The following is a 21,683-nucleotide window of genomic DNA, read 5'->3' on the forward strand; positions in this document are numbered from 1 at the left end:
GTATCGTGTTTTCGACATGACGTTGTTTTGCTAAAGAAACAGAAAGTGACTCGAAGCCCATGCAGGAAATCCCTCCGTCTGCCAGGCTTCACGCGGTGTTGAAAGCGACACAGTCGGTCTCTATTCTGCTACAGTCCTTACCAATTTTGTGAATAAGGAAACAGTGACTGTGTGCATGCACACATGCATATATATATATATATATACTTTTGTATACGCGTATATATATATATATATATATATATATATATATATTTGCATTCCTATGTACATACAGATACATGTGCCTCTGTACGGGGACGTCTGTATCGTACGTGTTTCTACACGAGGGAATCTGAGTTTTTGGATGCTTGTTCGCGAGCTTGTTTCGAATGCGCCGTCGGGGTTGCGAAAGTCCGACGGCAACCGCAAACACAGTGTGCATTTCCTGTGTCTAAAAGCGAAAGTGAAGTAGGGACACCAGGTTGTTGGCTTCTCCGCCGCAGTCCTGGTCCGGTTTTCAGTTTTTGAATCTGCGTGGAAAAAAGTAGAAAAAGGCACATCTTGCCCAGGTTCGGCCTCGCCCGAACCTGCATGCACGCGGAAGAAGTGATTCCTTTTTCAGGTTTTTATTCGGTCGGCTTCCGAAGAGAGAGCCGACACCAGGCGACTGCGTAGGCAGAGACTTAGGTGGTTTGTTTTGTGGCTTTCATCCCGCCACAAGAAGCGGAAATCTAAGTGAACCATTTCGGCATGCGAACGTGATCGTGCCTTCCTTTTTAATTTCTGTCAATCTCCGAAGTGAGGCGCAACGATGCATCTCGGCGCATGCGCCCAGCAGCCCTTTTTTGCCGGTGTCTCTTTGACAAAACACCAGTCACTACTCGAGCATATTCAGCCGTCGCTGGTGTGTATAGCGATTCCAAACACACTTCGTTATCGGCTTTTCTCTATCTGGATGGAACAGACACACTTAGAAACGTCCGATTGCATCCTTCGGACCAAAGTAACTCGTCTCGAATGACAGACGCTCGCGCGTTTAGTAAGCATTGCATCAGAAGTAGATTATATATGCCCGTCAGAGTGTATGTAGGCACAGCATGGGATAAATGGGTCGGTGACTTGTTCATGCGAATGCGTGTCTTTCTCTTGTTACGGTGACACGCAGACGTTGAAACGGAAGAACAGGCAAAGAACCGAGAGTCGCTGCTGTACTTGCCGATACTATCAGAGGATAGTGGACTATAGATTGCTGGCGGCCCTCCGGAGTGCTCTAGGAACCCTACCCCTAAGTCCTCTCTTGAATCGAAGCCGTTAGGTTCGATCTACTGTATTTAGAAATTCTTTTTTCATAGAAAACACTACATCGTCATCTGCCACCTGGGAACTGCGTTGGAAGGGCAAGTGAAAAATTGCTTCGTTCACCGAATCCGCTCGTCTTCTAACCGGTCGTGCAGTGATGCCGCATGCGTTTGCAAAAAAATGACGGCTACAAAGTTCTCATGGAACATTAAGCATAGATGAAAGCAGAGACGGAATGGGACATTGACACATTTGGAGAAGATGCGTCAGCCGGGAGTCGAACCCGGGTCACCTGCTTGGAAGGCAGGTATCCTAACCGTTGGACTACTGACGCCTGAGTGAAGTGCGGATGACCGTCGCCCAATCATCAGCTCTAACCGTAGTTGAGAAAGCAGTGTGAAAAAACCACAGTATCGCCACTTAACACTAGAAAAGGGCTGCCCGCAAAGCTTCAGATAGAAGGGTATCGTATGGGCGTCAAATCCGAACTCTGAAAAGCTGGTCGAGACACTCGCAACTCCCGAGTGTGGAAGCAGTGAGATGACCGTAAGAAAGAAGAAGCAGCGCCTGTGCACAGTCACAGCGTTGTAACAACTTTAATTGGATTGGCACCGATATGACTAGTTCGCACCCTTCATGAAAATAGATCTATGGGCTAGAACTTGGATCTGGTGAACGACGACCTTCAAAATCTAAACCTGTACTCCAACTCGCTGTGTACACTCCTCCATAGAATAAGCTTATAAATAATCCTGTCTCACACACGAGTACTCCCTGTACAATGTGGGACGAAAGGTTCCAGCTTCAACAGGGTGACCTGCGGCTTAGGGATCAGATCTGTCAGGGTCGATCACGGAGCGTGAGCAATGCAGCTGATATGTAAACCACGGGATTGTCCATCGGGGAATGCTGGTGCTGCCAAGGACCTGTTGGGCATGATTCCTTTAAGTATCAAATCAAAACAAGTGTTTCCAGAGCAGCCATGTTACTTTAGTGTCATAAAACGTGACTGCATTGAGTGGGATCCGGCATGACGTGGAAACTGTGAAATACCATGTCCACCGTGTCGGGAACATCGGTGTGCGACATGGTACCATAAACGTAAAAAGGATGGTATGACTGCGCATGGACCAGAATGAACGACTGGTCGAGAAACCGTCTACACAGTTACACAGGGTTCGAGAAACTGAATTGTGGGATGTGGACATCTGATTCGTTCGTAGTGATTCTGTTTCATAGCTACAAAGCTGTTCACTGCCTCCATAAGTCTCCGCATAGCAACAAAACTGTGTAGGCACCTAATCTTTAGCGTTTAGATATACCTCAGAAGAGTCTTGTGATTTTTCTTGCGTTCAAGATCTTGTTAGAGAAGTAGCAACAGGATGGAACTTCAGAATGTTGCCTGGTACGACAGCAACTAGTGACAAGGATATGATACACAAAATCAATATAGTGTTAGTTCCCTGTGCTTGCGGGGTGTAACCGGAACAGGTGCGTCAGGTTCGAAAGACTCTTCTGCCGCTGTGACAGACAAAGCATTCATGCGACTTTCGCACAATCTCAACTTTAACGGTGAGCCTCTTTCACTGAGGAGAGCCTGTAAAGCTGTTTTGCTTGTGCCACTTCAGCCGCAGAGATGTGCAGAATTTCCGCAGCAACTTTGAGTTTTTTGCGTCGTCCCTCCCCCCCCCCCCACCGAAAAAAAAAGACAACCACCAACCAGCGTGATTCAGTCTGTGTGGTCCTTCGACCAGACCGCCTTGCGCAAGCATGAACTTCCCCGCCATAACCTCGACAGGAAGCTGTATGCAGGAAACGCGAAGTGAGGCGCCGACGAAGCCCAGTCTTTTTCGCAGTTCCCAAAGATGTGTGCCGGCACTCTCTGCATCTATGTTGATACTCGGTTAAACAATTCAGACAATAGGTTCCCGCCTTTTGCGTCTTGGCCGCGAACCCCCGCCGTATCCGAGCAGGCTGTGGAACGAGAAAGTTGACTGCGATGTGGCGAAGCGCTCGACATGCGGTTCTTAGTCGACAGGCAAGTCGGATTTCCTCCGGAAAACGCAAGTGTAACACGGCTGCCCCATGCGTTTGACCTGAACGCAAAATCGACGAGTGCGACGCAGATTTTGTGGGTGTTTTGTCCGTTGTGTGCCTCGTCACGCCTCTCGTTCAGGAGACCCGAAGTGACGAGTCGACGGTTGTGCGGACGAAGCGATGAAGTGCCAGTTCATACCAGTGTGTTGACGCCACGATTTTGCATAGAAACGCGTCGTAACTCGGCGTTCACTTCAATGACAAATGTCAGATCTCCGACATTCTTGTCTCCTACAAAACCGCGACTGATAATCTCATGCTACAGTCAAACACGCGAACTTTTTCTGGTTCTCCATGAAAGCTATTCGGAAGCAAAGGCTTGATAACACTCGCCCAAGTACATAATTTGCTGTCCCAGCAGTAGCGGCGAAGCTCGAAAAGAAGACCTTGCCGTACCTTCATGCCTTCCTCGGTATCGCTTTCAATCGCTGCAATGCACGGGTCGTCTTTCAAATCTGCCAGGGGAACCTCCTCAAAAAGCGGGTGGAGCAGACACGACTTGCGCATCCACCGATGCAAATCCTCCACATCTGTCACTGTACACACGGAAAAAACACAAACAAATAAACAAGCTCATTCACCGCCACGGTCGATATATATATATATATATATGTATATGTATATGAATAACGTTCACGCACTGCACATGGAAACCGGTTCCGGAAGCTAGTGCCTAGACGCATAGTTGTATTCCTGCAAATATACATATACCTGCATACCTTCTACATATAAATATGCACCTGCAGGTACATCCTCGTATGCCTTACTACATACGTACGTAACTACGTATTGCTCTGTCCCCCTCGGCGAAGGTGGCTACGAGCTATCCTGAAGCACAACTGCGGAAACTGTGAGTCAGGCACACGCTTGTTCACATGCATATCTCTGGCCGCTGCTTGTCTCTAAACAATGGAAAAAGACATGTGAAAAGAAGGCGCGTGACGAACCCAGCGTGGACGTGTGTGCCCGTTACGCAAAGGCAATGGGGGGAAAGACGAGGCATACGTCTTCAAAAAAGCTTACCTGTGTAAAGAAGTCCGCCAGGACGAAGGACGTAGGCGTACAGAGAAAGGACGGGGGTGCTGGGAGAAGAGCGCATGCGTCATGCAGAAACACAGAAGAAACCGGGGAATCTCTGTACCCTCGTTTCGCGCCCCCACAGTCTTGGAATGCACCTGGATCTACTTCTTATTTGTCAGCCTGTCTGCTCGATAAAAAAACGGCATGTTTCCGAAACCACATGCGTCCGCGTAGGCAACACCTGTGAGCGCGTTGGCAACGTACGGTGCGTGTAGAGTGACAACATCAGCTTAACACAGACACCGTCAAACGATCACAGCATTAAATACCAGTCCATTTACACACACACACGGTTGTATACCTTCATACATGCTTACAGATATAGATACTTATATTGTGTTTACACATACAATCGTTCTTATGTATCTGCCTCTCTCTGTATACAAGCGTGTGAGTCAAGCTGCAGACCGGCCCCTAAGCAAAACCTCATCTGCACATTCAGGCCTCCACGTACTTGATGATACGCCGGCGCCAGTTGCTGCGTTTGAAATGGGGGTCGGGGAAGCAAAAGAACATCTTCGTAAGCTGAAAAAACAAAAAGGAGCACCCTTTGAAACGTTTTGACCTCGTCCGACAGAACATCCGCTAGGTGCATGCATGTGTAGCTCTGTCCAAGGCACTGCCGAGCTCGCTGGGTTCTCCCCCATGCCGCGGGCGATTCCGAACAACTCTCCACTTTCGTCGCGCGTCCTTGGCAGAAACGCCAACGAAGAAACTTATTCGGTGAACACGACAACATAACAAAAAGACTAAGATGCACTACATTTCCACTCTTGCGCGTTTCATTATCATCCAGTCATTTGCCGGAGGTGTGAGGGAGTGTGTCTCGCCCGCAGAGTCAGTTTGTGAACTACAATCAATCCTAGGGTCGCTTGAAGAGACATAGTGACAGCGAGAACCGTTTTAATGCTACATCAGGTACGTCGTATCCTCCGGGAAGCCAAGGCAACAAATCCAGCAGAGGCAAGCAAGGTCTGGAGTAACTGTAGCAGCGCGGACACCCGCACTGGCCCCACCCAGAGCCTGCGGCCGGCAGAGAAACACAGAGCGAGCATCTTTTACCACCTTTGCATGCACCGGCGCGCCAAACGTCCCAAGGGAGTCTCGTGTTCATCCCTCCACAAAAACAAGTGGAGCAAGCGACGAAGCACCCCAGCGTCCCCCTCACGCTAAGACAACTTGCAAAACTCTCATTTGACGCCCAAAGCTGATGGTAAGATGCCATTGAAGGGCATCCAGTGTGAAGGTCTGACGCGGTGCCGCCTAGCCTTCTACATCGGTATGTGATCCATATCAGCTTCATCGCAGGACGGCAGTGGCTACTTTAAGTAGACATCGAAGTGAACCGGAACTGAAGCGTTTCAGTTGAATAACTGCACCTCCAGCGCTGCAACCGTCGAGACCAAAAGACGGAAAAGGGACATACCTGGCCTTTGCGAAAATAGTTGACGAGGAACTTCATCACGTTCGTCCGAATGATCGAGACGTTGGCAAACTGCAGGCACAAACTCCGAGGCAGTGTGGCCGTGGCGACCATGAAAATGGAAAGCATGGCTCCCCTCACTGAAAAACGAAAGTCAGGAATCGAACTTGAGACGCATTGCCGAGCTAGCACAGACTGACCACTGGGACAGCCCCAAGAGCAAACGCAGGTGTCCAGCGGGTCGTAGGAATCCCTCGCTGGGAGCACCGAACTTCCAAAAAGGTGGAACAGAAACGGTTCAGACAGACATTGGTAGCGACGTGGAAGAAAACGCGCCAGCAGCGAGCTCCAGAGGCAAGTATCAGAATGGCGCAAAATGCGCGTGCAGTCGAGCGAATTGCGTGCGAAACAGACATGAATACGTATGTCTCTGTCTCGGTAGTATGTCGATGTCGCTTGAGACTCTCTTTCTGTGTCTGTCCTATGTTGCCAAAACGGTCCGATGGCAGGAGAAAATGGATCAAACCTTGAAACTTCCACATTTGAGCGCTTCTGGGTGGGGGGGGCATCCGAGATTGTTCCTTCGTTTTTCGGCTGAATCCGCGAACCGGTTCCCTGCGGTGTCCCCTGGCCCAGGAGGCCAGCAAAACCGACTTCACCATTGACACGCAGTCAGCCAAGATACCTCGGCTGTCTACCGCTCGCTCGGCCCAGTGCCTCTTCAGACTGTCAGACCTCACGGCGTCCGGGTAGGGAGCTCCTCACCTGCCCAGTCGACGCGTGCTCCTTACGGAGCGCCGCAATTCTCTCCCCGACATAATTCGTGACCTGCATGCGGTTTACATGCTCACAAATCATAACGCACTCACAGAGAGCCCCAAAAGAGAAGGAGAAGCGAGTGGCTCCCGAACCTGCCACCAACGTCTCGCAAAAAGTCGAACAAATCTGCGAATCCAAGGAGTTGGGGCCTCAGCTCGCAGACCAGCTGGCGGTTCGGCTGCTGGGCAACTCCCCCCCGTCGATCAACGATCTTCCTAAGGCGTTCCGAAGAAAAGGACGAGAAACTCAGAACGTCGGAGGCGCATCCTACCGCGACAAGGAGGTTGCAATGCAGCACAAGGCAGCGCAGTCAAGACATTCTTCCCTTTCTCTCCGCCGTGAACCCTCCCCGAAGCGCGAACCGCCACGGGCGCGGTGGGGAGAGACCTAAGACGTTGAAGTGGCGCCACCGAAGAGAATGGCCAAACACGGCGGAGAACGCATGCAACTACAGAGGGCAGACAGCCAGCGAAAGTTGAAAACGCAAAGGCGGTGGTACGCTTCACGGTCGCAGGAGGAACGACGAAGCAGCAAACGCGTTCAAATGCCTTTCTGTCCTCACCTTCTCTCGAATCTCCATGCCCATCATCAGAGTCGTCGGGAACTTGGGAGCGAGAGACACTGCAGAGTCCGGACAACACACAGCTTCAGGAGAATGACGGACGCCGTCCATGCGTTTCGTCCGTATCACGCGGAAAAACGCGAACGTGGACACAGAAAATCTCCAATCTGTCGCCTGCGTGGAGCACTCCTCGAATCCTAGGAAGTGAGCAGCGAAAAACCAAACAGTGAGTCGGGCGTGAGCGCCCACCGACACCGTTGCCAGAAGAGGTCGAGAGACACCTAAATCCAGCGAAGGGCATTCGTTAAATGCACTGCAGAGATCGGTGGATATCTGCAGAGAGCTACAAAGATCAGAGATACAAACAGATGTATATCGATACACCGACATGCATCTGCAGTTGTTTTCTACTCTAACGAGGACGAACTGGAGTGTGATGGAGCTCTGACGCATGGAGAAACGGCGAAATGGTTCGCTGAGAACAAGATGGCAAAGAACCTCACCGAGCAATCCGCCGAAGCCACACCCCACGTCAAGAAACTCCACACGCGAGCCGACTGTTCCGTTCAAGTGAGGCGCTGGTGTAACCAGAGAAAAAAACAAAAGCCATCCACACAAAAACACAGCAACATGTCTCTCTGTATCTGAAATACAAAGATACGCATCTGCATATACACATATACATATATATATATATATAAAATATATATATATATATGTTGGGATAGGTGGCATTGACGATACTCACTGGTAGAGAACGGGGAGCCGCCTAGAACATGTGAGGAGCAGAGACGAAACGACTTGGTTTTGTGGGTATGGGCGATACGCTGATGCATGCGGCGTGACGACAGGCCGCGCTTGTTAATGTCGCTCGGCGCATGCAGTAAAGAGACACATTTGATATTATAGCAAGCGCCGCAAGTGGATAGAAAGGGGACGTCGCCCTGAGCCGCTCACGCCCGGAAGCGGTGATGTTGGGGGAGACCCGAGAAAGCTCTCCGATTTTTTCTATCTGCATGCACGGTATGTTGAATGCGAGATGTCCCGCACAAAAAAAGCGTTCCTCTGAAGCGCTCTCGCGTGAAGGCGGAAGCAAAAAGAACATGAGAAAGCGCGAAACTCCACACCCGACACAGGAAACAAAAGGGAACTCGTACGGCACCGATCAAGGAGACAAAGAAGAGACACCGAAGAGAAGCGAGACACTATAGGGGACTCCAGAAGGAGGAAACGCGCGAGATGCAGCAGGGTGGGGGGAGAAAAGAGAGATACTACCATCGCGAGAATGCAAGCGCAGTGTGAAAAAGCCTTACGCTGGCGAGAAGGATACGAAACAGGGTACTGCTCCGCTGCACATACCGCAAATAAAGGTTTGGACACAACACAAGCATGGAGAAGATGAAGACAAGAAAAAGATTGACCCTCTGCTCGTCTGATCCCTTCGACAGAAAAGCTCTTTTTTAGCAGAATATATGCAAGAAGAAGGTGGAGACAGACTGTGATCTACGCCTTCAGTCTTCTTCCTGTTGGCAACACCAACTGCGGAGCTGCCGACCAGGTTCTCGTCTCGCTTCTGGATAAAACGTTTCAAGATTTTGCTCATTCGTTCCTCCAAGCAACGAGTTGACTCTGTCAAACATAGCAACGAAAAAACTGTATACACGAGGCAATCCGTATATATATATATATATATATATATACATATATAAGTATATGCATACACATGTATAATGCACATATAAATGAATACATATACACACGTATATGCATAGAGTTACAAAATGTACATATATATATATATATATATATGTAGCAATTAGCGTCCTCAGGAGGACTGAACTTCACTTCTGAACATTGGTCGGCATTTCATGCATTGGTGTGAACGAGCTTTCTAGTTTTTTCCGTCGCGTCTTTACTGTTGAGAGCGAGCTCGACAGAGGCGGGTGTATCAGCCTTGCCGGGGAAGAAGGCAGGGAAGTGACGAGACCAGTCGACGAAGTCAGGACTTCTGGGATAAACGATGTACGAGTCTGCGAGTGGGTTGCAGTGCTGAAGAAAGACGCAGAAAGCGACAAGGAAGCAGCGAAACGCCTACAGAGGGTGTGCAGAGACGGCTCGAAACAGCTGAAACGGTGGATTTCAAGGTTCCTCCAAAACACCGCGACGGAGAGGCCGAGAAAAGGAGGCAAATCCCGAAAAAGGGACACAGAGGGAAATGCAACGAGCGAAATGGACAGGAAGGAACAGGAGCCAGCAGGCAGAGATACAGACTGCCTTAAACCATCCGCCAGCTACATGCTACCTGTATACTTGCATGCCTGGGAACATATGCACCTCCGAGTTTAGGACCTCACTTTCTTATGTTTGTTGGTGTGAGGCTTTGCATGCATCGAATGCCGAGAACCAACAGACACCCGTGACAGGCTTCGGTGGGGAGCTTTCTTGAGTCCTTCTTTGTTTTTTTTGTGTCATACATTCGGGTATCACCATAGCTTACCGTTTGGACTTTCTGAGATATTCTGTTGCAACTCACACCAGACAGTACGCAAAGAAATTGGAGGACCCAGGATACTTGCACTACTACTCCGCAAGCTTCTCTCTCTCTCTAGGCATGAATCCGTCTGCCCGCCCGATACAAACATGCATGCATAGATGCATACGCATGAATAGGTTTATATGCAGGCAGCGGTGTTGTGTATGTTTCTACGCGTGGAACTCACTGCTCTCTGTCGATACGCCGCCTTCTTTGGCTTGAGGACTCCTGCGCTGTCTTGCCCCCCAACTGCAGCCGCATCTTGCATGCAAGAGGAAGAACAAGCTGAAGAGGAGGAGGCAGAGAGAGAAGAGTCTAGGGAGTTGGTGAGACAGGCAGGTTCCATTGAGCTGTGCAGCGTCGCAGTCCTTTCGAGAGAATGCAAACGCATGTCTGTTTCGCCGTCAGGAAGCCGAAGAAGCAGTCGGCGAAGAAAGGCAAGATGCTGACGAAGGAGGTCAGACGGAGGAAGAGAGGAAGAAGAGCAAGAACAAAAGAGAAGAAGAGAGAGCAACGACAGAGGGAAGAAGAGGGAGCAATGTCAGAGAGGGAAGATTCGGGGGTCGAGAAAGAGCTGGAGGAGAAGCAAGACTAAAGAAGCTCCCCCCTGCGTCACGGACTGTTCTTTTACAAGGATCAAAGAAGACGCAGACGAACGTGAGAGAAGACGAAGATGTACATACAAAGGAAAACGGAGGGGAGGAAAAAAAATCTTTGATCTTAGTCTGGGTGTGCCTCGAGGATCCCCTCGACTCGTTATCGTCGCCGCCAAAACTGGAAGGCCTTCCTGACGGAGTTCCTTCAGAGCCCCTCAGAGGGACAGTGAGACGCATGCAAAGGCGCAAGTTATATTTGAATTATTACAAGCTCATGTCTTTATGAACATTTAAATAAATACTTTAAAAAAGTAGAGTGCATGCAAGTGCATGCAAAGCCTCATGCAACGCGACGGACGCGAGAACGCGGAGACAGGGCAGTTGAACAGAGGGCGTGAGAGCGGGAGCCGCTTTTGTGCAAAGCGTCGAGACTGATGAATGATTGAAGGAACGCAGTGGGTGGAAACAAAGGCCTGAAAAAACTTGTTCATTCATGCCTGTGACTCAGACGAAAAGGGTGCCCGGCTGTTCTTACCGAGCGTCGCTACGCCGCAGCGCTGGCCCTCGAGTCTCTTTCTCTCTTTCTCTTTGCTGACCGAGGAAGTCTGGGAAGAGTCGCCGAGAAAGCTCAAAGAGAACAACAGAGAGAGGACGAACAAAGAGAAGCAAATGGCTGCGGGAAGCTCAACGGCGAGAGGAAAAACGAAGGGCAACGCAGAGAACTGGAAAGGAGCGAAGAACAAGGGAGAGAGAAGACGCGAGAGAGGCAAAGGGTCGAGCCTTTCTCTCGCGAAGACTTGGAATTTTGACTCGAGTACCCGAAGCGCTGTATCGTCGTCCTTTCCCCACTGCCTCACCTCATGTTTCCGGCGCATCATTTTTCAAGAGGTCCGGTTTTCCTCGAAAACGCAGACACGATGAGGAACCTTTTCTCTTCTCTGTGCTCCTTGGGCGACAGGGGAGGAAAGCCAGTCTGCGGTCTCCGACAGCAGCAGAGGCGCAGGGTGAAAATCAACTTCCCTGTGCAAACGGCCATTCAAGAAAGACGCGAAGCAAGACAAGAGAAAAATGAACAGAGCCGCGGAAGCTCCACTCTCTCTCCTCCGACATCTTCCTGTTTCTCTCCCTCCGCTTTCTCTCCTTCCTCTTCTTCGTCTTTCAAGTCTCTTTTGTCTTGTAACGTTTCGCCGTCTTCGTCTCCTCTGGTGTTGCGGTTTGAGTCTCGTTCTTCGCGTTCTCTTTTCTCTTCTTTCTGTCTTTCCGATTCACCTCGGAGACCATCGTCTTCGCCTTCTCCCTTACTCCTCTCCTCGACCGCGCATGCACCCGGTTCTGGACGCAGGCACAGAGAAACATTGTGGTGTCTCCGCTCCTCACAACGGGGTGTACGTACAGGCTTCTTCCGCACCGATCCAGGTTTCATCGACCCTGAGGACGTTCTGGTGAGCTTCTTTCAGAAGTTAAAAAAACGAATTGCACGGCGCAGCCAGGTGGCCAAGGAAGAAACTCTTATCCACCAAGCAGATTGCAGACGGACGACAAACAGCGAAAAAGCTCTGTGACTCTGGTTATATATATATATATATTTACACATTTATATTATATGTCTCTCTCTCTCTCTCTATATATATATATATATTCATGTATGTACTTGGCTCTCTCTGTCGATATACACATGAGTATTTGTAGGCTCAACTGTGGCTTTCTCTCTTGAGCTGTGTCGCATGGCGATCTGGCTTTCGTATCTGCATTAGCAGGCACAATGCGTTGTCTTCCAAGAGTGATGTCTTGATAGTTCTCTTTCAGTTCCTTTTCCGCTTTGCTGGTCCGACAAGGCATAGGGGGGGGGGTCGCCCTGAAGCCTGTGAGAGCGCGTGTATTCTGGGTCACTTCTGCGTCGATCTTCTTGCGTCTGCATGTCCTGGACTTCAGAAGCTCTCTTCGCGTTCGAAACGTCTTTTCCACCAATTCTTTCCTTTCCATTCTGTCTTCTCTCTTGCGCCTCCAGTTCGCAGAAGACCCGGTTAGAACCTGGTCGCACGCAGATGGCGGCGGCGATCTCGCGGAAGAAGTTCTTGAGAGAAGCAACGTCGGCATGGGGACATGCATCTTGAACAAGTCAGAGTTGTCTCCCTCGAAGCCCCGCGTTTCCGGCACCACGCATGCAGCCGTTGCGCTTTTTTCTTCCGTCGAACCTTTTCAACTCCCCTGTCTCCACCCGCGGCGCCCTGCGCTCTCAGTCTCGCTCTGGTTGTGTCTCCCAATTTCTGTCGTTGCTCATACGCTTGCGTCCTGAAAAAGAGCCAGATCTTTGCTATAGAAGCACATAAATATGTACATAAAACTACATAGATATGCACATGTATTCTTGTGCGAGTTATGCATATATATATATATATATATATATATATATTTGTATGTATTCACTTGATGGTTATTTAAATACACGAATAAGTGTATACATGTGTACTTCTTCACATGCTCTTCACATAAATACATGCATAAATGTATATATATATATATATATATATATATGCATCTTTGTTTTGCCTGTGCAGCGCATCTGGAGTGTTGAACATGAAGGGTCTCTGCGGGTTGTTCCGCAAGCTTCGCGACCTGGAAGTGAATCCCCTCAAGCGCTTTGTTGTCCTCACCTCTCGTCACCGCCATTTCTTTAGCACAGGCTTCGATCTCAAGGGTACGAAGTCCGAAAGGAGGGCAAAGAAAAGAGAGAGGAAAGGGGAAAGGAGAAAGGTTGGAAAGAGAAGTCGTTCACATCAACAACGCAAGAGGAGACCCTCTCGTTTCTGCGTCCTCGCTGCGTCGCTTCCTGCCTTCGCTTGCCTTCTTTCTCGCTCACGCACTCTGTGGGGGCTTCGTTCTTTTCTTCTCGCTCTTCTCCTCTCTGTTTCCTTCTTTTCGAGTCCCGCTCTTCTTCCGTTCCACTCTTTTTCCTCGTCTTATTCGGTTTTTTCTCGGGTCTTCCCTCCCCCTTGTTTTTCACCTTCACGTTCTCGCATCCTTCATCTTTTTCTCGTTCCATGCTTCCTTTGGAACAGAACTTCTCTTCTTGGCGGAGCTGACTCAGAAGTCGACAGAGAAAACGATTCCTCTCGTTGCACTCTGGCAACTGCGAAACCTCTGCGACGTCGCCTACCTCGTTCACAACTACACGAAGCCGCTCATTGTTCTTATGAATGGCGCGACAGGTGAACAGACTCTCGCGTCTCGACTCCTCTCTCTCCTTCTGTCGTTTCGCGTCTCTGCCAGTCTCGCCTCAGCTCTTTTTTGCCGTACTCTCTTTTCGATTCTCTCCTTCCTCACTCGCATATCCTCTGCTCGCTTCTTCCCCAAAAACAGGCAGCAGGAGGCGACCTTGCTGCGGACTGTCCGCGGTGCCCTGGCTCTCGACGCTTCAACTCCTTCACCCACCTTGTAGTGAAACCCTCACCTTTTCTCCAGCATTCAAATGCATGCACTCAGATATAAATATTTGTATCTTTTCGCATGGAGCAAATCCATGCCTGCGTGCAGCTTGATGTTCATGATTCCAGATGAACGGATCTATGCTTATATATGCATATAAATATATATATATATATATATATGTAAATATGCATGTATGTCTATATGTATGTATGTATATATATATATATATATATATATATATATGTTTATGGATGTGGAGTTGTGTGTGTATCTGTCCAGGTGAAAACCTCTATGTGGAAGTCCATGTTTGTTTTCAGGGTCTGTTTGTGTGAGTGTCGGGTGATTTTCTGTTCTCAGCTGGTAGTGGGGCGTCTCTGTGCTGTCTGGCGAATCGCAGTGCGGCATATCATTCCTCGTCCTTCACATGCGACCCGACAGGTCGGAGGAGGCTGCTCCAGCAGAGGAGAATGGGTGCATGCATTGGGGATAACAGCATAGGCCGAGGAAGCTCTGTTTTTGAAGATTAAGCAACATCGACGCAAGCGAAGAAGGCGAGCGTCGTTTATTTATCTCATGCGAGGAACCTAGCGATAGAGAGAGACCGCGACAGCAGTTGCCAGTCAGAGACATCTGGATCGAAAGGCGAGATGTAGTTGCAGATCAGTAGCGACACAGAGAGCCAGATGAAGAGACGGCAAGCACAGGACATTGCTGGAGATCGAGAGGCGTCCAGCTGCATGCATCCGTCCGCACAAATAGCATGCGCATTCATTAGCATCATGCGCATATTGGTTCAGTGGTCGTACCCCTGCGGCGAGGAGACGCGATTGGATCCTGTCTCGTGGTCTGTCGGTGACTGAGCCAAGGCAGAAAGGATTTCACATTCTCCTTCTCTGAAGGGATGACGATAGGTTCTTCACCCTGGTCTGCCGACTAGAGCAGATTTCGGTTTGTGGGTGCGACTGCAAATCTATGCACTTGCACCGATGGTTGTTTGTACATGAATCTAACGCCGCGTCGATCGAGAAAAAAGGCTGAGGAGAGGAAAGTCATTTTCACTGGGATGTTGGGACATGCGTTTTGAACTGTTTCTTGGCATGTGCAGCGTATGGATGGATTCCGGACTCGGGCATGTCGTTCGTCCTTGCGAATCTTCGAGGCTCTCTCGGCGTCTTCCTCGCTTTGACCGGACACACGCTGTCGGGTCCCGATCTGATGTGAGCAGTGGCTGGTCTTTCCTGCCAAGCCGTCTCGAAACTGTCCTCTGCGTGCATACATACATATATACATATATATATATATATATACATCTATATAAATATATAAACATATACATATATATATATACTAATGTAGGTCGATGTATTCAAGAGTACGTACTTCGATCTCTGTGTTTTCGCACATATCCCTTTATGCATGAATACACATGTGTGTGTTTCCACAGCACATGAGGGCTCTGTGGCTTTCTGCCAAAGACGCAGATCTTCAGGCCACTGTTTTTCCCTGGAGATTAAAAACGCGCATGCATCCACCGTCGTCTGCAGTCCTCTGAAGGGAACTCCGTCGTGAGAGCTGGAACCCATGCATCTTCCGCTGCTGCGCGGCTCTTCCCAGTCTCATCTTTCTAGCGGCAGGTGGCGTGGAAGCTCTTTTGATTTCCGTGAATGGAATTCGTCTCGTTTTCCTCTGATGCAGATGGTCCGGACTCTGCAAGCACTGGATCTCCCCCGAGGCGCTCCCCTTCCTCGAACTCACTGCGGAAGTAAGCTCCCTACCAAAGAAAATAAAACACAACGCAGGAAAAAAGGGAATACCCGCACTGTGTGTGTATATATATATATATATTGGTGTCTTCAGCCGTGAACTTCTGATGGGCATATTGGCATCCATGTGCCTCTGCTGTTTCCTAGGCGTAGCGCATACATCTGTATAGATGTTTTCATATGAATGGATGGACATACATTTGCAGATACATACATATGTGGTTTGTATGTCGGCGAGTTTGGTGTGTGGACAAGGAGGTGCGAGCTGAAGGGATCAGGCGAGAGTTCAGCTGCGAGTTTGGAGTCGAGACGGCCGGAGGTTTTTCCGCATGCTTGCTGCGACTTCTCTTTGCATGTTTCGCGAGCAGAAACAGCTGGAAGTGTCGGAGCGCGAAGCCGCGGTGCTTCTAGAGGAGCATTTCCTTGACGCGCCTGGTAAGATTCGAAGAGCCGCGCGTTTGCGACACAGAAGGGAACTTGGAAGGCGAACGAAGTAGCAGGGGAGACAGACGAAGGGTGTGGGCGGAGTGAAGCGCCTAAACGTGAAGAGCGTGTGACAAGGAGAAAGGACAGAGGAAGGCGACAGGAAAGAGAGAGACCGGGTGCCCGGACCCCCAGCGCGCCCGAGCGTAAGAGTGTCTCGTCAGGGAGGCGCAAGTCCAGAGAAGAGAGGTTTGCCGGGAGAGAAAAGGTCAGAGCTTGGGGAACAGACCTGTCAGAAGAAGCAGGTTTTGTCAAGGAAAGAAGGCAAGTGATCGATTGAACAGGAAGCGGGGCATGCGGCCTGAGCACGGTTTCAACGTTTGAAAATCGGCTGAGCAGCTCTCTCGTTTCTTGTCGATTGAGTGCCGCGTTCCGCGACTCGCTCGTTCGCTCGCCGGGTCTCTCCCCTGTTTCTGTCGGCCTCGCGGTACGTCACGTCTCCGATTTTGTGTTTTCGGGCAGATGCGTACTCCCTCGATGACTGGGAGGAGGTCATCCACGAACATTTCGATGCCCCGACGGTGAGGAAAAAAAGGTCGTTGCGTCTGGCTGCGTCGATTCTGCGTGCAGTTGTTCCCTTCCCGATTTTAGACTGCGTGGAGTGCTGACGTCTACATGTGAAGGAGAGATTGTAGTTGTGTGCGGAAGAGCAGCATCACAATACGCAAGGAACTCACGCTCTCTAACGAAATGGTGGCACATTCACTGACCGCATGTCGACTCGTGAATTGGTGAAACATCAACAGTCGGGGAGTCGAAGCTCTTAGAAAAAGGCAGGGAGGAGCTGGCGCCCTTCGCGACCACTGTGGATTCTCTTGTTCTCGCGGACCAACATTACCACCGTCATAGTCATCTGTATTACCCTCGTACGAAACGGAGCTTGTGAATCTTCTGCGTCTGTTGTCGTCCTACTGGTGTTTTGTGTTTGCCAGCTAAACCCAAACTGTGCCTAAGTTTCCAGTCCACCTGTGCGGCGTTCTGAGTTCCTTGTGCTCAGTGAAGGCGCCCGGCCTCCCCTTCTGTGTACTCTTTTTCTTCGCGGGCAGTTGTTTGGCGTCTCCGTTTTAGTCGGGTGCAGTGTTTGTCTTTGGTCTCTTGGCTACGAACAATGAACTTTTCAACTCAAACCCAGGGACTTAAGAAGACACTTTGCGGCATATACGAAGCTCAGCCAGTTACGAAGCAGGTGCCCGGGCACCAAGAATTCGATTCGTGGCTTCGCCTTTGCTCATCTCCACCTTTCTTGGCCTTCACTGTCTGGCATGTCTTCACTATCACCTTCTCTCCCCTCCTTTGACTTCCTTTTCTCTCGCGTCCCTTTTATTTTCGGTTTCCGCTGGGGTCTGGTCTCAGGTTGCAGAGGTCCGAGCTCGCCTCAAAGCGACAGCCTCTCGGCAAAGCACCAGCGTCGAGGGCCAGTTGCACGCAGCTTGGGCTCGAGCTGTCCTCGATCGTCTCGCGCGAAGATCTCCTTTGGCTGCAGATGTAAGTTCCGCGTCCGCACCACGAACCTTTCTTGATGCATCTGTGAAGAGTAAACGACGACGCCCGTGGACAGCAACACTCGACGAAATCCCGACGAAGAGGGAACCAGACAAAGGGTCGATGGAGACAGGGGCATATTAAGGAAGGAGAGGGAGTCACTTAAGTGGATGAACTGGTCGCAAAAACATCTCGTAAGTTGAGGGAAGCGACAACAGTTGACGGGGGGGGGGGGGGGGGAGGGCGGACCCGACAGGAGAAACTGACAAGCTGGAAAGGAAACTCGTGTCTCGTAGAATTTCGTGGTTGTTGGAGAATAAAAGTAACAGTGTATTGACTAACTCACACTCAGCGTTTGTCACAGGGAGGGATGTCTACAGAGGTCAAAAGTAGACATGAGGGATGCATCTGCATTGGTTTGCCTGTCTGACGAACTGGCAGGGCACTTTTATGCGCATGTTGTTATATCGACTCATCGACGTATGTGGTGGTGCAAACAGGGAACTGTGTGCCGTGTTTGATCATGTAGGTTTATGGCAAAGCCTTGAACGACTGTCGCTCTTTGAAGACACTGTGCATTGGCCTGGTGTGTCTTTTCACTTCCTCTGTTCTGTTGTGAGTGTGTGACCTCCGGTTCTCTTCGTGAGCTCATTCGAGCTGCTTGTTTCTTTCCACCATTCATGGCAGCTGTATCCCATCTGGACCAAAAATGGATGTGCAGGTCACCTTCGCGCTCATCCGGACTGTGCAGCAACTGAAGAAACAAATTATCCAGGATGCAGGAATTTTCCGAAGCGAGTGGCACAAGTAAGTGACTGCTTGGCAGTTCTTCAAAATCGAAAACAAGTGAACTTCCTCTAAGAGATACGCCGCACACTGCTGCACTCAATGCACGTACAAACACGCATGCATGCACGCATTTTTATGCACACATGTCACATATACATCCGTATACTTTCCATCTGTTATATTGTAAATACGTTGTGAGGTTTAATGTTGAACGGAGTCACCTGGCGACGGCAGAGTCTGCCAGGAGTGCACAGGCCGCCGGCGACAAACGAAAAACGAAACGCAGTGTCTACATGACTAGCCAGCAGAACAACGAACGAAATCCTTAACGACGGTGACGAACCTGTGTCCACATGGAATAGGTTTAGAGTAGTACTTTTCCAAAGCTGCAGTCCATGCGTACGGTTATCCCTGCTGCGCCATCCTTTCAGCCATATTCGGTGTCAAAGGACTATGCATCTGTTCTGCACTGGCTGGTGCGAGAGCCAGACGTGAGCGAGCTGGCTGTTCGTGTCTTCACAGACTTTCAACTGGTTGTGAGCACGGTGCTCTTTTCCTGAGCATCTCTTGAGAGTCTAGTTTGATGCAGAGACGTTTGTACGCGCAGTAGGGTGAAGTGATGCATGAACTGAGAGTGCTCTGGGGTAGGGCGGTCTGCCAAGTGAATCGTTGTTTGTTTTATATCTCTTTCGTTGTCTATTCCACGTCACCTTTGCTGACTTCATTTTATACCGCCACCATTATCTCTCGCCAAGCGCTAGGGATGTAACACGATCGAACTGTCTGCGTGGTTCCGCAAAGAGACGTTTGCTCAATACGTCCATAAATCTGTATTCACAGAGGCCGCTGACTGTGATGCCGTCGACTGTTCCATGTTCTCGGATGTCAATGACGTCTCCTTTTCCTTCGTGCGATGTCCTGTGTCCACTTTCTTTTCGTTCTCACGCTGCTCCGCACTTGCGTTTCGTCTGTCCTGCAGAATTCGACGGACAGGCTTATCCGTCCCTTTCACTCTGCAAGGAGACTGTCGAAAGCAAATCCTCGAAGCCGTCGAGGATCGTTTGGTGCAGGAAGCTCTTCAGTTAGAGCTCCGCGCTGCTCTTCGCCTTCTCGCGGTTAGTGCTTTGTTGTTTGTCATGTGGCTGATGGAAAAGTAGAGTCCGAGTGTCGGACGCGAGAATGGCATTCAAGACAGGTTCTTGCTGTGTGAGTTTAGCTCGGAGACAGGGGGGGAGCTGTCGAGGCCATCAGTAGTGCCCGGTTTCTAGCTTCTCCGAGTGTGAATCCTCGAATCGGAGCTTGGGGCAGAAGTGGCTTTTCTTATTCTGTGTGCTTCACCTGGTGTGGTTTCGTCATTCCCGTCCATGCGGGAATATCTCAACCTCTCTACTGGACAGCTTTAGACAGCTAGAAGTGGTGGAGTTCAAGATCCTAAGACGTTAACGATACTCCACATCCGTTATGTTCTACGAGTAACATGTGGAGTACTGTTATTCGTATCAACCACCGGAGGCAACTACGAGTCAGATGCTAGTGTGAACAGAACCGTTGGACTGGGAGTTATCTTTTCTGACATAAGGTAGATCGGCTAGGATGGTGGAAAGAAGAGAAACGAACAAAGCACAGTCATCCTGACAATGTGGAGCCTCGGTCGCCGGAGTCCTCAGCGTCCAGCGGGCGTCCGCTCCATCGTTTCCTTGTTATACTATCTTTCGGCTTGAGCAGACTCCTGCTCGATGTACTCCGATGGCAAGTCGTCGTGTATCGTGTTGGGCGTTTCGTCTGTCCTGGGGGCGAGCCCATGAGGGAAACCGGAACTGTGATAAGTGGAGAGGAAAGGCCTCTTTTAAGTTATGGGGAAAGCGTGGATTGTTTCATTCGACAGGGTAACAGCTGGTACATTTTCAGTGACTCTATGCGTCGCCACAGAAATGAAATGTCCATTTGAAAAGTGTGTTTTCCTGTGCTTTCAGTGGAGCACCGACACGATTGATGGCCTGCGGTCTGAGTGTGCTGGACGCCTCAATCCGGAGTATGCGTACCGTCCTCAATGGAAGGTTAGTTTTCGTCCTTCTGCACTCTTCTCTGTGTCAAAAGTTTTCTTCTCCTTGTGTCTGTTCTTTGCACTCCCCATCCTTCGCCTTCCTTTTGGTGGTGTGTCTCTCAATTTGCCCTGTCTCCCTGTTCGCGTCGCTCCACCTGTCCCTGCTCCTTGTCACTTTGCGGTCCACCTCGGGTCAGTTTTGGTGGTAGTGTTTGCTTTCCAGATTTTTTTCAGGACCCGTCCCTCTGTCGACTTCGTTCGTTCGTTTCTGTGTAAAATACATTTTTCATGTCGCTGTGTCAATGGAGACATGCATTCCTTGCGTTCGCTACAGGAAAAAGCCTTGTCCGGAGAGTTGTTATGGAACTTCCAGAGTAGACACGAAGGCGACTTCCCTGAGTAGTCTGGATAGGTTGCCGAACATGAAAGACTTCGGAATGAATGCTTTTACGGGGATTTTGTGTGTCGCATCGGAGTTTCGGAAACCGCAGCCGTGGAGACCATAAATGCTCACTGTGGCCACACTCTTGAAGGTGCACCTTCGTTTTTTGGGTGCTGTCGTTTGGCAAGCGCGACACGCAAGCCCGTTGATATGTTGAGCGATCGTGTGCTGACTACGGAGAAACAGAGTTTTGAGCAGCATTGCCATGTCTGCTAAACTTGTACGTCTTTGTTGTAAAAAATCAATTTTTCTCGTTTCCTGTGTTCAATGTGTTCACAGCAAAGTCAGCGATTCCACAAAGAATCGTACCTGACGCCATTACAAGACTTTTTCCCTACCATCTCAAGCTCTCGGGACGCTGCATCCCATCGAGCAGGACCGCATATTTCTCCGTCTTGCGCATACTTTTTTCCTACGCCAGAATTCACAGTGACACCCAGGACGTTCTTCCCGTTATCTGCTCACCCCCTTATCAGGCGAATTCACCCCGATTTCGACGAAGAGACAGGAAATGACCATAATCCATATGCCATGCACAAGCTGCAAATGCAATGGAATCACTCGTTGTTTATCCAGGAGCGCATGCAGGCGCTCAGGCACTTCAGAAATGTTGCAAACGTGTAGGTGCCTTCGCAGCGTTTGTCAGTGTCCTAACATCGAAGCCAGCAAATCGTGTCCTTGGTTTGAAATGCCATCCTCTACACAGTATTACTGGAGCTGGGCGTATGAAACGAGGGCGCCAGTGCCCCGCCTATCCATGAAAAAATTTTAACGAGTCCGACAGTTTAGTGCATGTAGTGGCACACAGAATCTGTGGCATGTTCTGTCTCCTGAAAAGGAGCATTTCTCGGGAAGAGGGG

The 21,683-nt window shown here is 49.9% G+C and overlaps 2 protein-coding genes and 1 non-coding gene across 3 annotated transcripts; 1 reads left to right on the forward strand and 2 right to left on the reverse strand.

Moving 5' to 3' along the window:
* Nucleotides 1–1,543: 1,543 nt before the first annotated feature.
* Nucleotides 1,544–1,615, reverse strand: TGME49_294100. The gene has a single exon. It is a non-coding gene; the product is annotated as a tRNA-Gly (tRNA).
* Nucleotides 1,616–2,896: 1,281 nt separating this feature from the next.
* On the reverse strand, nt 2,897–10,691 carry TGME49_294180 (tRNA -methyltransferase family protein). The gene is made up of 11 exons (XM_002370156.2): nt 9,983–10,691; nt 9,179–9,311; nt 8,576–8,611; nt 7,766–7,840; nt 7,263–7,321; nt 6,647–6,709; nt 5,885–5,953; nt 4,913–4,983; nt 4,402–4,460; nt 3,775–3,914; nt 2,897–3,377 (listed from the first exon to the last, which is right to left on the reverse strand). Exons 1-11 carry the CDS (start codon nt 10,184–10,186, stop codon nt 3,309–3,311), a joined length of 978 nt encoding a protein of 325 aa, XP_002370197.2. The 5' UTR covers nt 10,187–10,691; the 3' UTR covers nt 2,897–3,308.
* A 560-nt stretch (nt 10,692–11,251) lies between these two features.
* TGME49_294190 (enoyl-CoA hydratase/isomerase family protein) lies at nt 11,252–21,481 on the forward strand (the record flags this gene model as incomplete). The annotated part of the gene is made up of 14 exons (XM_018782214.1): nt 11,252–11,833; nt 12,400–12,509; nt 12,950–13,089; nt 13,451–13,600; nt 14,178–14,258; nt 14,926–15,037; nt 15,516–15,582; nt 15,952–16,018; nt 16,529–16,587; nt 17,420–17,551; nt 18,270–18,355; nt 19,317–19,452; nt 20,311–20,394; nt 21,103–21,481. The coding sequence occupies 14 exons, from the start codon at nt 11,252–11,254 to the stop codon at nt 21,445–21,447; spliced, it is 2,151 nt and encodes a 716-aa protein (XP_018638602.1). The 3' UTR covers nt 21,448–21,481.
* Nucleotides 21,482–21,683: the final 202 nt, after the last annotated feature.

This window comes from Toxoplasma gondii, chromosome Ia (assembly GCF_000006565.2).
Source record: "Toxoplasma gondii ME49 chromosome Ia, whole genome shotgun sequence".
NCBI classification, from domain to species: Eukaryota; Apicomplexa; class Conoidasida; order Eucoccidiorida; family Sarcocystidae; genus Toxoplasma; species Toxoplasma gondii.